This window comes from Channa argus, chromosome 9 (genome assembly GCF_033026475.1).
Source record: "Channa argus isolate prfri chromosome 9, Channa argus male v1.0, whole genome shotgun sequence".
Lineage (NCBI taxonomy): Eukaryota > Metazoa > Chordata > Actinopteri > Anabantiformes > Channidae > Channa > Channa argus.
In genome coordinates this window covers 14,268,734-14,284,481 of record NC_090205.1, presented here as the reverse complement: position 1 = coordinate 14,284,481, position 15,748 = coordinate 14,268,734, and the positions used below count along the sequence as shown (strand labels likewise).

The window sequence follows — 15,748 nt, the reverse complement described above, 5'->3', positions numbered from 1 at the left end:
ATTCTGGACAACTGTGGTTGAATAATAAAACAGAGTGACACTGGCCTTCCTGGAGCCATGACACATCAGTGTGGCTAAAAGAAACATTTGTTTATTTAATCTAATGTTTACCAAGGTTGTAAAAGTCCAACAGCCTTAAAGTTTAACATCCATCAAGGAAGCAAGTTAGCTTGACACACTCGAGTACAACAGTGATGCTCCAATCTACTGAACACATCCCATTGGCAGCTGTTCAAAAATGGAGAAAATGCCATTCATGAGGTGAAACAAATAATGACAAGGTTACGAGTGTTGGCCTGCAGGGTGCCCTACAATCTCTTCTGTCATGACGGACATGAACCCACAATTATAAGTTAATGGCCTGTTGCAGAAAAGAAGGGGAGGGAAACATTGCTTTTATGGTAGTAGTGTAGGTAGTCTCTAAGTAGTCTAGGAAAGTAAATACATCTCACAAACAAAAACACACAGGAGGAATTGAAAGGAAATGTCATTAGTCTGCTCTTCCTAGATATTTCTGGCTCAGACAACATGGATGCGCTGTTCAGGCTCCGGTCAGGAGTGTTGTAGTGCTTTTCAGAGCTTAATCGGATGAACCTAATCTGTAGGTCAATGAACATGTGCGCAGCAACGATTTTGCTCTTTGGAGCTTTCGGCATGACCAGTTTCACCTCGTTGCTAATTCTCCGACTGGACTCCAGCAAAACTACTGAATCAGTGAAAATAAAACCGTGTGTAATGGTTCAATTCGTATGAATATTTAAAGCAGCTTGAGGCTAATGGACACTTTCTGACAAGCAGACCTGCACTGCCTTAAAGGCTTTGGTGTAGGCTAGACTATAAAAAACATGGCAAAGCACTAATGTCAATGAACACCAGACATTTATTTTAAACTGTTCACAAAGTGTTTCTTTGCAGACATCAGAAGGATGACGCATTTGATAATGTTAAAACCAGCTAACCACAATAAATAAAACTAAATCAAAGCTGTGTTTAGACCCCACAGTAGTCCACAGTAGCCCTGTGGGAAAAGATGTCCTCCTCCCCACTCTGTTGAAGGAACCTGTCTGTTTATGCAGCAGGGATGTCAACACAGACATCACCATCAAATCAATGCAAGAGCATCTAGCAGAAAAGCTGAACCATACCAAATAGTATTTAATTTACATATTAAATTGTAAGGCAGAGCATTGGCCATTTTTCTCATGGTCCTAATGAACAATGATACGACACTGGCCACTGTGATGCTTCAGAGTTGTAATATTATGCATGAGAGTATTCCACAATATTACACTGTGGTTTTGGCATCTGATCTTCACATACATCCTTGCATAAATACATTTCAGCTCACCTTAAACAACATACCCCCACCAAAAAACAAAACAAAAAACATTTACAAACAGTATATCATGCTAAGTGCTACTGTCCACATACTAAAATACTCACACAGAAAACAGTATCATGCTATTTAGGAAGTGTGATGTTTACAGTGTTAACACATTATAATCTGTTAAAGCACACATTTGAGCTGAGGCTGATGGGTTTTGCAGATATTGGAGAAACTGACATTTTGATGAAGATAATGATAGATGTACATTTATAAAATCAGCAAAGATATTACATTTCATCCAGAGGGAAGGAAGACTCAACATTAATCTCATATTTTCACAGGAGAAAATCGCCAGTCGGCCTAAATAATCATCGGAGGTCTGTGAGTCTTATGGAAATCAAACAGTTGTAAAGAAAACAGTGATATTCAGTCTGGACCAAAGAGGTGAACCCATCAATACTGCTATCCAGATCAACAAAAATGCAGTATGCCTTTTAAGCACATTTTACACTTTGCATGAAGATGTTCAAGATGCATTTTGCAGTCTTTTGTGCAGTGATAATCTGTATTCCATTCATTAATATCTTCTGTATTTCCTTATTAAATCAGAAAAGATGAGGACAGAGTAGTCATCAGATTACAGTGAAAGGCAAACTGAATTAACCACATAATAACCACAGAGGAAAAAGGCCAAAAGGAGTGAGTCAGTAAGTCTTGCACAGCAGCACTTAGGTGTGTGCCCTGCTGACTCAAAAATAGCAACATTAATGGCCTGGAGGATGGAAGCAAAGCAATACTCCACTTGATTACTAAGCTGCTGATCATAATGGGCTGCAATCATGGATCAACAGCAGGATGTGTCTCAGCAGTGGGCGCTGAGAGGATGATGTGTTATGAATGTATGACGAGAGCTTCTGACAGTTAAAAAGCAATGCTGGAGTCTTTCATAACAATGACCACCCAATAGCGTTGCTGTTATGCAGTGGTCTCTATTTGGATGAGTAAGAGTGCATCAAAACTAAACAAACTGTTGGAGGCACAGAGAAAGTATTCCAGCCTCCATCAAAACAAATGTTACCTCAGCAACAAGTCCTGACTGGACATGAACCTTCATTGTAGAATCATTGTCCTATGAATTATGAATAGTGGGGGATGCTATAAAAAAGTCTTGTTGGATTCGGGGATTGTTTATGTTCTAAGGACATGTGTGTACACCAAGACCTTGAGTAGTACCATGCACTTGCTAAATGGAAAACACCCACTGTCCCGGCTCTGAGTGTTATGGTAACCTCCTCTACGCTCCAAAACAGGCCCGCTCTATCAGGCAGAACACTGCTTTTCAGCCCAAATACAGCCACAGGAAACCTGCTCTATCTAGGAAAAGACCAACCTCAGCTCTCCCACAAGAACATGAAGGACAGGAAATCATGGACACTTCCTCTCCAGCCAGGATGGAAACATTCTGGAGACTTATCGGTTATGGTGGCAGAGAACTTTAAACTGTTGTCAGAGGGATAAAATAAAATCCACAACTCTTATATTAATCTATCTCTGTCTCACTTTATATTGGCATTTCAATTACAATCATCTAACAATTGTGAAATCAGTGGATCATACATGGATCTCAGAGTGAAGCCAGTGGGCCAAAAAATAATGGATTACAGATCACATAGAGAAGTGATTGTTCATTCAGGAAAAATTCAGGCAAACATTTCCTCATTTCCCACACATATACACACACACACACACACACACACACACACACACACGAAAATGTTAAATAATCCCCTCAAGTGATTAGAAAACCAAATCTTAGGTTCTTAGGATTCCATTTTTTAAATCAAGGTTAATATTTCACAATTATTTTGATTTAAGGGAACATATCTGGGACAATGAGAAGTTTTTAAAAACAGTGGTCAACTATCAGCTACCCTAAAGAGCTAAGCCAAGTGCAATTCATGATTATGATATTTAATATGTCTGTCTACTCACTGGATTATTTGATCTGGCGTTTATTCTGAAGTATTTATGTGGGCTAACCTGGGTTAGTCAGGGGTGGATGGAGGGAATCCATTCCGTTTTTGACAAAGTGCTCCATATTATCCTGACATGAGCTCAGCTGAGGACTTCTCTAAAGCTTCCAATTCTTAACTCAAACAAGCCAGAGTGTCAAATCTGTTTTTGATTATAACCACAATTGCCAAGAGGCATGCCCAAGCCCAAGCAGACAAATTATATAGCGAGTTTGCTGGGTGTGTTTTATTTCTCACTTTCAATGAAACCTTCCGTCAACGAGCCACATATTACTGCTTAAATCTGGGTCTTGTGGAGGTGAAATGGTTCCTCATTAGTAACTGCAAATTTTGGACTATACATTCAATTCATCAACTTGGAAACATTTACAGAAAACAGTGCATAAATAAGAAAACTGTAACAAAGCTGACAGGCTTCTTACTTGCTTTTACTTCCATGTCTCATCGCTTTAAATGCAGAGCTGGTACGAGCAGAATACCCATAAACTCCACTTTTCCTCGCTGCAGGAGGGATAAACTAGGCTGGTGTCCAGTGAGGCCCCATATTCAACACTGATACAGCAACTAGCATTTATTTTTATCACCATAGGTTTTTAATAAGTTAGTTAGAAATAGTTTTATCTGTCGACAACAGAAAACAATTAAAATGCTCATCACAATTTCCTTTGGACTTTTATAGTCCCACAGTCCAGTACTAAACGATAATCAAAGATAATAATTTGTCTATGTAAATGTGATATTTTTTTCTGTCTCATGATCCCAAAACACAGTAACTGAATATTTAAAACAAGGTAAGACCAGAGTCGGCTGTTGCAAAGTTTGTTGGGGATGGAGGAACTGAGAAGCTTATAGCATCATCGAATCCTCAGAACAGGAGAGAGTCATTCAGTGGGTGAACTGGTTACTAGAGCGGCCTCATGTATTATTGACCCATTCAGAGAACTCATCTGCCCTCCCATTGCTACCCCCCCTGGGTTTATTCTTGTGGAGGGTTTACATCACAGAAACAAAGGCAGCTTATTCCCCATAAAGTCTGATACCAACAGGCCTTGTAGTGAGAGACCGAGCGAGGTCAAGCTGCTCAGGCCTTACACCACACTGGGAGCCCTGTAACCATATGACTGGCTCTGTGCTGCAGCCTATGTGACAGCCAGCATTAGCAGAAAGCACACATAACACAGCAGAGCTTTATGCTTATTTTGTAAACACTTTCAGATAATGAAACTCGCTCAGTATAATCACTCAACTAAACCTAGATCCATAGATGAATCGTCCGAGCACATATTTGTTGGGCGGCTTGACTAACAAGTCTGGTTTTACTGCATGAAATAACATGACTTTATCTCTGCAGACAAAGAAGGAACATGTTCTGTCAATGCTAGAAATTGAAAAAAAAAAAATTCTCACTAAGATGGAAATATACACAGATTACAGATGGAATGATGGCAATGTTCCTAGGATTCCCACATTTTGGGAATTATGTACAAGAAAAAGAACTAACCACATGTGCAGGTGTGGCCAATTACAGCAAGAGGGCTGACAGAAACAGTGTGTTGTATTTGTAGCAGGCAAAGCCTTAAAAACTGTCACACTGTATCTTCTATGAATTGCACCAAGGTCACATTAATGGCAATGTTTGACTTGAGCAAACCCAAAACACAGAAAAATGTGTCTCCTCACACGGTGCAGTAGAAAGAAGCAATCAGACTGATTGAGTGAAGCTAAGAAACAAGAAAAGCTGTATGCTTCCCAAACAGATTAGGAAGCATCTACATTGTCTATCTGCCATTTTCATAAACAAGTAGACCCCAGAAGGCTCAGACAAGCTCGTCACAGCAATTTAGATTTACTAGATGTTTTGCTAGCAAACTGCTGACTTATGTCAATGTGGCCTGGTTCTTTATGCTCTCCATCAGAGTACATGCAAGACCCATGTTCCCTCCTGATCACACTGGCCATAGACAGCTAATGCCATCATCCCAACATGACAGAATCCATCTGGTGTATCAAGCACAGAGCAGGAACACTGAGCATCTGAGTTTATCACCAATTGGGGACATGCTGTTAGGACCATTGGTTACAATTACACAACTGCCCACAAATGCTTCATACATGGCATATACTAAATACACATGTCCAACAAACATTGATTTGTTGTGTACCCATCAGCACATGCTGCAGAGTGGAGACAGAACAAAATTTGCATCAAAACACTTTACATTCAGCTCTAAAATCCATATAAAGTAACATTGGCGAGACAGTTTTCTGTGTTGTATCTAAGTGCATCACCAGCACAACAAATTCAAAGCTGATCAGAGCCATCAGGCGCTCACGGAGGGATGGCTCGGCTGAGGGCTGTGGCCTATTACATATCGCTCTACTTTCCACTCCAACAATAAACAAAGAGGCTCTGGTCAGTGTGTGCCTTCACGAAAATGCACAAATTGATGGGAGAGGAAGAAAGAAGCACAGTGCACTTGACTCTGAAACACAGCTAAGAAACAATCATATCTACTGTAAGTATTACACTGTATTTTTCTAACTAATCACAAAGTAATTTGTTTTCTAAAGGCTCTAAAGGACAGGAAAGAATGTGTTCCAAGTAGAAACAACATCCTGGCCATTGTTGAATCCAACTGGCTAAAATGGCCACAATCTCCCCTTTATGTCCCTGTCTATTCCTACCGCAATATTTACATGTTTCATGGAGGAATTAATTACAAACTTTGTGGACAATGTTCTCCTGTGGAGCCACATTCTTGTCCCACTCAAAGCTTGGGCAAACAGTCAGCAATACATTTGCTTTTACAGTTCACATGTCCAGATGGGAGGCCATGGTGGCAGAGGACCTATAGACCAGAACCATTGAATGAAGCAGCTGTTAATATTATGCGTTTAAAAAGAAATACAAAATAGCCACAAACACTAAAGAGTAGAAAAACAATCAGAAAGAGATGAAACATTAATCAGTGCCATTCTTCTGCTGTATATAGGAGTTATGTGGGGCTTTTTCATGTCTGTGTCCCATGATAAATGGTAAATGGTCTGCACTTGTATTGCGCTTTTGTACCTATTGGTACTCAAAGCAATATACACTGCTTTTCATTCAGCCATTCGCACTCCCAATTGGACACACACACACTATCACACAAATAGGGTGGCTGCTATGAAGTTGGCTAACACTCACCGGGAGCAACTAAGTTGGTCTTCAGTGTCTTTCTCAAGGACACTTCGACGTGAGACTGGAGGACTGTGGGAGTGATGGATGACTGGTCTACCTCCTGTGCCACAGTCGCCCCCATCATCCATTGTCCCATAATCAGTGCAGGATTATAGGCAATCTGAAGTTACAAGTTTCTGCTATGTATTGACATCATATGCAGACCTGCTGAACACACAAGTCTCAAACAGAGTTTCTGCGAGTTAATTCAGTCCTCCTTAAGCCTGGTGGTTTCTCAACACACATACTTGTATCCATTTCTGTTCTCCTCCCTCAGACGCCTCTGGCAGTGCACCATAGTGGGAATGAATAAATAATATGAAGGTGTGGTTGGATGTCTGGGATCCTGACTCAGGATTCCATTTCCCTGACAGAGAGCCTGGACGGTGTCCTTTTCGGTTACCTAGTAACTTCTTCCAGGAAAACTGGAACAATCAGACGCAACACCAATCACCCAACGCACTCGGACACAACAAAAGGCTCGACTCCTTTTTCCTCTCAGGGCTCTGTGGAAAGGTGATACTGACAGGTCCTCGCCACCCAGATGTTCTGAAGTGAACGGTCAAATTCAGCATTATGTCACCGTCACTGGACACTTTATATGTGTCTGAAGCATGAAATCGAAGCCACATGCTTTCCCTTGTCTTGAGGTATTAAGTTGTCTCAGGGCATCCTTATGAAAACAAGTTCCCCCATTGGCACACTATGCACAAACACCTTGATTAGACATGGGCTCTCTATGAACTAAGACACAATAAATTGAACAAGTGAAAGTGAGGAAACCTGAAAGTTCACAAAGTGCATTTAGTGTGCAATCAAATGTAAGGTTAAGGTTACGTTAAGAGCTTTTTACACAGTGATAAATATATAACCCTACTTAAAACTTTACGGAGTCAACCTCAAATATTCACTCCACTCTCTGCATTTGGAAGCCAGGATCACTTGTTCTATAATATGAACTGTGGCTTTGAAGCTGCACTGTGCGGGCTCCCACTCAGGTGATCCAAACTCAGCAGCTTTGCAGAGTTGTGTGGCAACTCATACTCCACCTTAAGTGTAACTAAAACAGCCCCTTCACCTCTCCCCCTCTCTCTCCACAACAACGCTGTCCCACAGGTACAGGTCGGGGACACACACTTCTACCTCGATCTATTGTTTTTCCACCGTCACCAGCCACATGTGCTCGCACCCATTTGATCCAAAGTCGACTGGCTCTTAGCTGAATATGTGCGTAAGATCCAGGCGATTCCCGGCTCCACTAACGCTCCAGACACAAAGGACAACACTGATCACGGTGGTTAAGTTGGGTGATAAGGAGGATGTTAAGTTTTGTACTTACAACCAGCACAGACGTCCTCACCACCTCAGAGACACTTTGCCTGAGTTCAGCAGCCGTGCCGGGTTTCCCCAGACCCCGCGTAAATTTCCTGGTCTCCGGCTGCGCAGGAGTAGCCATCGTTTGTCACCACTTTGCATCAATAGCCTTCAAATCCACAAGCTAAAATCAGTGACATTTAGAGAATGTTCATCCGTCTCTCAGATCCATAGTAGCGCGCACCGCGAGTACGAAGCTGGGTCACGTTGTTGCGGTGCCGCTGCTGATTCACGCACACGTTTCAATCTCATTATTTTCGCTTTAAAAGTAAGCGTGTACAGTTTTCCCTGCTTCCATCGGATTTATCGTTGTCATGAGAATATATCCTCTTGTGGAGTAGTCATTGGTCATCCAGCTCACGACAGGAGGTGCATGATCTGGTTGTCTCCCCGGCGCACCCCGCCCCTCGCCGGTTTAAAGGCCTGCCCCCTATGCGAGCGGCAGGGCCTGGACTTTGGACAGAAAGTATTTACAGTTTGACTGAATCACTATTTTGCTATTACCACAAAGGTCACCACTCTGAAAAAACATCTAATAGACTGTAATAAAGTGTTACTACTCTCCTCTGTCACCTGGCATCTAAATATGGTTTTTAACACTAGAGCAGATTTTCAAGAAAAATAATAAATAAAGCGAGTAGGTTTGATTCGCATTAGCCTGTAAATAGAGCAGATTAGATTTTGTAATAAAAGTGTTTAATTGCCTTGAGCTTCATTATTGGTAATGACCTAAAGGATGTGTTTGTAAGTGAGAAGTACGTCTTAAGAGAAGGATAAAGGAAGGTGGTACAGTATATGTTAAATTATAGGTTCCATTGTGGACCACATCCACACAGAGACATCCAGGCATGATATTAACTGCCTAACTAACCGAATTAAGAGTTAATTTAGGAATTGGACATGTATCACGTTATATTAGTAGTCTAATACTGTTTAGAAAATATTCTCTTGGCATTACTCACATTTTATCATATACTGTAGGAGAGAGAGAATATGAATCTCTGATTCTTTAAAACACATCTGAATAATTCCCAAGTGTACAGTATGATTACATGTCATAAGTTCAAATCAAAGTTACACAAATGTTTGACTTGGAAAACCTACGATCTTGATGATGAATGTATTATGCATTTGTAATACAGGATACTGTGGTTAAGGCCTGACTGAACACAACTTCTTGGTCAGCGATGCCATCTGTAGGTCATGTCTGCCAATACACATGCACAACCTGATGCGTTTCAATTATCAAATGGCAACATGTCTTTTGCCTCCTGCACTCCAACAGAACACAAGTAGCACAAATATTAGGTCTGAATAAGTTCTTTATTGCTTTCATTTCCAAAGAGCTCTCTGTTGATTGGAAAAACGCAGCAATTCGTAGCAGAACTGAGATTTCCCATTCATTTGCGTCACTGCAAAACCCTGTCAAATGCATATTTCCTTCCATTTAGATACATTAAAAAGATCTGGTATCTGAATACAGGAGGCAGCCTAGTTCAGTGAGGGCGACGGCACTTGGAACTGAAAGGTTCTTTTTTTGTTTCACACATAATCTTTAAAGCTTTCAATTACGCTTACTTCTATAATACAATGATTATAATGTGTCACATTTTCTCATACGGCGGAAAGGGAACTTTAATGTTAATAATACAAAAGCAAAAACAGTTTGAGACGTATTCATACAACAAATATCAGCAAATAGAATATTTATTTGAAATGGCATTTGTGTTGATGGCAGCTACCTCTGGCCATACTGTGATTCAGCCTACGGTTTTGTCAATAATACAACAAAATAATTTCATATTTCAACTTATTATTATTTGTATTATTATTATTTTTTTTTTTACACAAGAACATTGTGCTGTGCCAGGTATGAGCTGAGCACTAACCTTTAAAGGGTGGCCTGTTTACTATGATTTAAAATTTCATGGTTTACAGTGTAGGAGACACTCCTTATCTCTATTGTAACAAAATAGCATTAAAAAGACCAGGACATTAATATAAATCAGTTTGGCACCAAAGTTGCAGAGTATTTTTAAAGCAGCCATTTTCAATAAAAATGAACAAGTAGACAAAATATTATGACAATGCAGTGAGAGTTTAACCATCTAAGAAGGAATGTTGAAAATCTATATCCACATGATCCTGTGTAAAAATAAGCAATGACAAAATGCAAGATCAGAAAGATAGGAAGTGGTTTAGGCCATTAGAAAACAGTATAAAAATGACATCCTTAAAAAGAGGTTTCAGAGTTGAGAGTAAAAACGCCAAAAAATGCAGTTTCTGATGCAGTCTAAACCAGCGGACATGTCACCATTAAAGCATTAAAAAGCACCAAATGTGCGTGGACGCATGTACAAATGTCCCAGATAAGTGTAGAAAAGAAAAGCACAGAGTCCAGATTGACAGGAGTGGCACATGCCACCCGAAGGAGTCAGCGTGTGGAAACAAGGTGGGAGAAGTCAGTGAGGATGAGACTCTTTGCTCTTCAGGACGCGAGACCGATTGGAGGGAACCGTGGCACTGCGGATGACCTCCATCCACCTGCAGGCAGACAGAGACGTTCTATCAGTTCTCTGGCATCTGAGGCGGAAAAAAACTGCAAATACATTTAGTAAACATGCAACTGGATGCTGCGTCACTGTACCTCTCAAAAGTGTATTCACTCTCTGAACGGAAATAATAGACGTGGGACTTAAAATGCAGTTTGAAGACGTAGTCCTTGTGGATGTTCTCAGACTCTGAGGGGATGGTGACTGAGTAGCCCAGCAGAGGAAGGCTGGCCAGTGGATAATCATCCTGAGGACAAATAAGAATTGACGTTGAACCAAAACGTAAATGAATTTTGCTTTTCAATATAGTTTAATGGTTTAGTCCAGTGGCTCCCAAGATACATCAGGAAGGTCATACTGTAATATAAATAATGAGGAAAAAAAAGGGAAAAAAAAGCTGAGAGTAAATACATCTTTGGTGGGAACTGTTATCAACAATTAGACAACTGAAAAGTGACAGGCTCCAACTTAGCACTGAGTTATATAGAATGTTGACTCACAAAGTACTGTAACTTTAAACAGGAACTGTCAAATAAATGTTGGGGAGGGGAAGCAGAAGCTAAACAGTGCCCCAAATCTGTACTCATGTCAATGCATTTAATTGACATAACTCTAAGCCCCATACAATTTCAAAATTCATTCAAATATTTATTTTTTATTTTTCCATTCACTTCGATGCAGCTGTACCTTACTACTATAATATATTATTGAATATAAATACAAATACTATATAATATAAATACTGATTTTTGAATATAATAAACTGAATATAAATACTGATTTTTGTTTCTTCTTTAAACAACTTCTGCATACTTTCAGGAAGTTTTTATTTTTATTTTTAACGGAGTTGTTGGTTCTTGAACATAATAAAATCCATATAAAATTTACTTTTGTACAGAATATTTTCTCTTTACTACAAATAGAAATAAACAATTTTCTGCATCTGTAGTTGAAAGACTTTCTGAGGTAAGAAGTGAGATGACAAATTGCATGAGAGAGTGCGTTTACCTCTAACATGACACATAGGTTTGACATTCAACACAGAGATGAGCTCTTTTTAAGTCTAGACAAGAGTAAATAGGCACAGATTGAGAAGGGGATCTAACGCAAAGAGGCTGTGGTGTGTTAAAGTTCATCACCTGGTGAGACTTGTAGAAAAACAGGCTGAAGTTTGTGAAAACCACCCAGAGCTTCTGCCATCCATTGCTGTTCTTGAACTTCCTCAGTAAATTTCCTGACAACTGATTCTGTCAAAAAGAAAAAAGTTATCAGATAAAATATATGCAAATATCAACAACAGTCACACACTTTACACTCTTCATTAGTAGGAAACTTTTTTCCTTTTTGGACTGAGAATGTGGAGGACGGCTGCTGGGAAAATCTATTGCTAAGCAAAGTATCCTTTAAATAATCTTTAGTTTTCTCATATTTCACACCGTGGTTACCATACTTCTGTATCTGACACACAGCACCCTCACAGCCCTTTAAATTTATAAATACTGTACCAATTTATTATTAAGTACCAATTCATCCACACTCCCAGCACCAATGTGCCCTCTTGTAGGAATTTCAATATGATTGTTAATTAATACAGGTACATTTGCATGTGTATGTTTATTACTTAATGAGGGAGCAGATGCATGTTTCTTTTAGCCTTTATATTTTCACTTAAATTTTTACTTAGTGAGCAACTGCTTTTTATGTTACTCAAAGCATGTAGTGCTACAACTGTGGGTTGGTGGGGGGCATGTACTGAGCAGCTGGTCTATTCAAGAGGCTAGACCAGTAGGAAAAACATTACAGATTGTGTTTTTCTCCTATAAGTGTATACTGTATACACCTATATAATCTTCCCATTTAACCTCTACTTACTGCAGACATACCCTCTGAGAAGCCTTATTTGGGAACATTTGGGAACCACTTATTTTTATAAAACATTAACTATAAAACTGGAAATAAGCTGAGAGCAACTTAGCAGTTTGTAGCAGTTTTTCCTCTTACATTACGTTATGATTCAGTTCAAGCTTTAGTTCTCTGTCAAAAGTTTATAAAAAAGCAACAAATGTGTCTCTAATCTACAAATATGTTGTAGCTGTTCGCTCCTAGGGTGCAGTTCAAGTACAGACAAATACAGGGCCTCTCCTGCCTGCCTGGCTTCTTTACCTCTAGACTCCTGCAGGATTCACTAAAGGAAAGGCTCTGAACACGGTACCAGCTGATAACAGACAGAGGCACTGGTCCCTGGCCACTTGGGGGCCCCACCAGGGGGGCCTTATTCTCACTGACTGGACTAGGGTCCTCTACCACGGAGGATCGGACAGACGCATGGGAAAAAGAGAGACAGAGAGAGAAAAAACAGACAGGGGGGAAGGAGGGACAGAAACACAGAGACTGAGTAGGTGAAATACAGGCATGCAGTGGCAGGGGTCAACACGGAGGCTGGCGGTGTATCCAGGCAAGGCTGTGAAAAGGACGTTGTTACAACTAAAGAGGAAGAGCAGAACTAGATCAGGACACAGCTGGGTTGTAGGGAGACTACATCCCAAAACAGGATCCGTTCTCTGTGAGATGAGCACATTTAGCACATCTACGTACTGCTCTCACTCTATTTATAGATGAACAGACATTTTAAGTGCCAAGAGCGAAGAAAAAGGACAGAAAGACACAGGAATGCCACAGTTTTGAGTATAGATAAGGACATTAGGGTGGCTGCTGTCAGCCAAAAGGGGAAACGGTGGGAACATTATCCACAGATTCTGCAATCAGAGACTCTGATGCAAAATCTTTAGACCCATGATCTGCAGTTGTCAACAAAGTTCATGAAAATTTATCTAGGTTCTTTAAACCAGCAGATCAGAGCAATCATTTACAAGCAGGAATTTTGTTTTGTTGGTATTGTTCAAACATGTGGGAATGCACTTGTGCATATTCACGCGTGACTGTGGAGCAATTCACATACTGCTGCCAGTTTCATGCTCTAGTGATTGACAGTCAGTGGTGCTAATTTGCAAGTGTAAAATGCCGTAGAGAACAAGAGGAATGCTAACTAAAAAACATGGATGTAAACAAAATACAATTGAAAATGGGTATTAATGGCTCTTGGCTGTTCAGCCCACAACTTTACTGTTTTGGGTCACATATGGGAGGGCTGTGGCTCAGGTGAGACAGTAGTCATCCACAAACCACAGGGACACTGGGTTGAGTCAGAGTTCTTCGTGTCCATATGTCAGAAGAGTCTTTAGGAAAAGCTTAATGCCGAGTTTCCCTTAATGTGTGTTCTTTACGTTTGAGTCACTTTGGATAAAAACATCTCCCTTGTATGTATGCTATATGCTGTCAGATGGTGCTGTTGTTTAAAAAAAATAAAAAAACTCTTCCTCGAGTGAGTACTACTGAGAAGTAGTTGAATTCTACTAAATATTCACACTTGTCGTTGAACAGGAAGATAAAGTGCAGCACAGGAGGATAATGTTCCCACTGGGAAATAATCAAAGTGAATTCAGATACAGCCCACACTTAAAAACAGAGGAATAAAACAGCGAGGCAGGAGGGGGGGGGCAGGTCTGAAGTTGAGTGCTGAGGTTTGGCTGGTACCTCCACAGCTATGCTAAAGTCCACCATGGACACACTGGTGTTCCTGTGCCAGCACACGTGCACCATAGTGTTACCACGCTGAGGGGTGGGCCTCTCCAGCGAGGTTTGTGAAGCTGTCATGTCGTCCTCAGACTCTGCTTCCACCGAGGTGTCTTCAGGGCATTCTGGGAAAGTCAGGAGGTTGTTACTGCTAGACAATGGGCAGGATGATGAGGGGAGAAGGGCACTAAAACACATACAGTGTCAGATCATTCACAAATCTGATGAAGTCTTGTGTATCTGGAAATTCAGTCAGTTTTCTGATAGGTAAGGTTCGTCAAAAGTTTTTTTTTTTTAACTTACTGTTGGACTAAAGTCCAGACTGAAGTACACATAAGCAACTTATTTTGCAGTAACTTACTGATGTCTGTCAGATTGCAGGTCACAAGGTCAGATGAAGGCCCATTTCTGGTTTTTGCCATTTCTATCGCCATTTTTATGTCCTCCATCCACTTCTCCATCTCTGTTAAAGAACTATAGAGAAAATAGGCAAATATAACAAATGAACAAAACAGGCAAGGTTCACAGCAGGATGGTCTGGTGGTTAGAAATTATCCTGTTAACAAGCATGTCAAAAGTTGGAACTGGGTGTCCTGCCAAATTTCCCTAAAAAAAGACACACAGACACCAAGACGCCATCTGCTCATTAATGGAAACTGAATCATCAAAATGTTAGTTTGAAGACAAAAAAGTGACTGTCTTTTATTTTTTTGTCAGAGTGAAAAAAGTGTAGAGCAGTAGAACAAACAAAAGAATCATGAAATAAGAAAAGAAAAAGAAAAACAAATACACATCACATGTAATATTAATTAACTCCATTTAAAATCCAACAATTCCAGGCTGCAAAAAAAAATATTTTTTTATAACTGACTAATGAGTCTGAAGTCTAAAACAGCCACCTGGAACGTGACAACTTAAAATGTGTGGAGTGATGTCAGTCCTTGACTGTACCTGCTGTGCAGGTGCAAACTCCACTACTCACACGGTAGAGAAATATGTCTTATTGCAGCCTGAGAGGTAAAGCCCAGGGCCCAAAATGTCCTTGAAACACGACTCCACCCATAAATTATAAATGCTATGCTTACTATAATTGAAAGTCATCTAGGTTAGAATATAAACTTTTTTTTTTTTACTTAATTTCTCCTCTGAAGGACAGCAACTGGAAGTTTGTAGATTTCAGTGAGTAAATCAAACTGAAACTGTAAAAAGATTTTAACAAACGAATACATGCCATCCCAGGTGCAAATTGTTTTCTACAAGTTTTTCATAATTTGTGGGAACTCAAGGCATTCAACCAGAGGGCATGTGTAATGATTCTCAAACAGCTCCTTGGCAACATCTTAAAACACACACAGAGCTCATCTGGGTTAATTTTAAGTCTAGGTACAAGGTACATGTGTGCTGTTCGTCTTACCTTGCTGCCACTACCACCGACTGCTGCTCTCCAACCAGCGTAAAGGCGTGAGGTACACCCCACTCATCTTCGCTCTCTCTGATCTAGAGGAAGAACAGCGACACAGAAAAAACATTACAGAGTAGGGGTATCTAGGACAGCAAGGACCAAAATAGACAGAGAGGAAAAGAAGTAGGCAGTGAGTTTGAAATGGAA

The 15,748-nt window shown here is 40.3% G+C and overlaps 2 protein-coding genes across 9 annotated transcripts in view; both read right to left on the bottom strand.

Annotated features, from left to right (window-relative positions):
• zmp:0000001200 (dedicator of cytokinesis protein 9) overlaps window positions 1-8,344 on the bottom strand; it is a 68,432-nt gene extending 60,088 nt beyond the window's left edge. For both annotated transcript variants that reach the window (XM_067514719.1, XM_067514720.1), the window contains exon 1: window positions 7,920-8,344. In XM_067514719.1, coding sequence (XP_067370820.1) covers window positions 7,920-8,036 — 117 coding nt within the window. In that variant the 5' untranslated portion in view covers window positions 8,037-8,344. The remainder of the gene's footprint in view (window positions 1-7,919) is intronic.
• A 914-nt stretch (window positions 8,345-9,258) lies between these two features.
• The window catches only part of LOC137132914 (FERM, ARHGEF and pleckstrin domain-containing protein 1), a 45,859-nt gene continuing 39,369 nt past the window's right edge, over window positions 9,259-15,748 (bottom strand). For 3 of the 7 annotated variants that reach the window (XM_067515934.1, XM_067515935.1, XM_067515937.1), the window contains exons 22-27: window positions 15,554-15,636; window positions 14,501-14,613; window positions 14,101-14,264; window positions 11,646-11,753; window positions 10,602-10,753; window positions 9,259-10,498 (exon numbers count right to left, since the gene is read on the bottom strand). In XM_067515934.1, the coding sequence (XP_067372035.1) occupies window positions 10,417-10,498; window positions 10,602-10,753; window positions 11,646-11,753; window positions 14,101-14,264; window positions 14,501-14,613; window positions 15,554-15,636 (702 nt within the window). In that variant the 3' untranslated portion in view covers window positions 9,259-10,416. Of the gene's footprint in view, window positions 10,499-10,601; window positions 10,754-11,645; window positions 11,754-12,669; window positions 12,807-14,100; window positions 14,327-14,500; window positions 14,614-15,553; window positions 15,637-15,748 lie in introns of those variants that run through there. The other 4 variants (XM_067515936.1, XM_067515938.1, XM_067515939.1 and 1 more) reach the window with 4 other exon arrangements.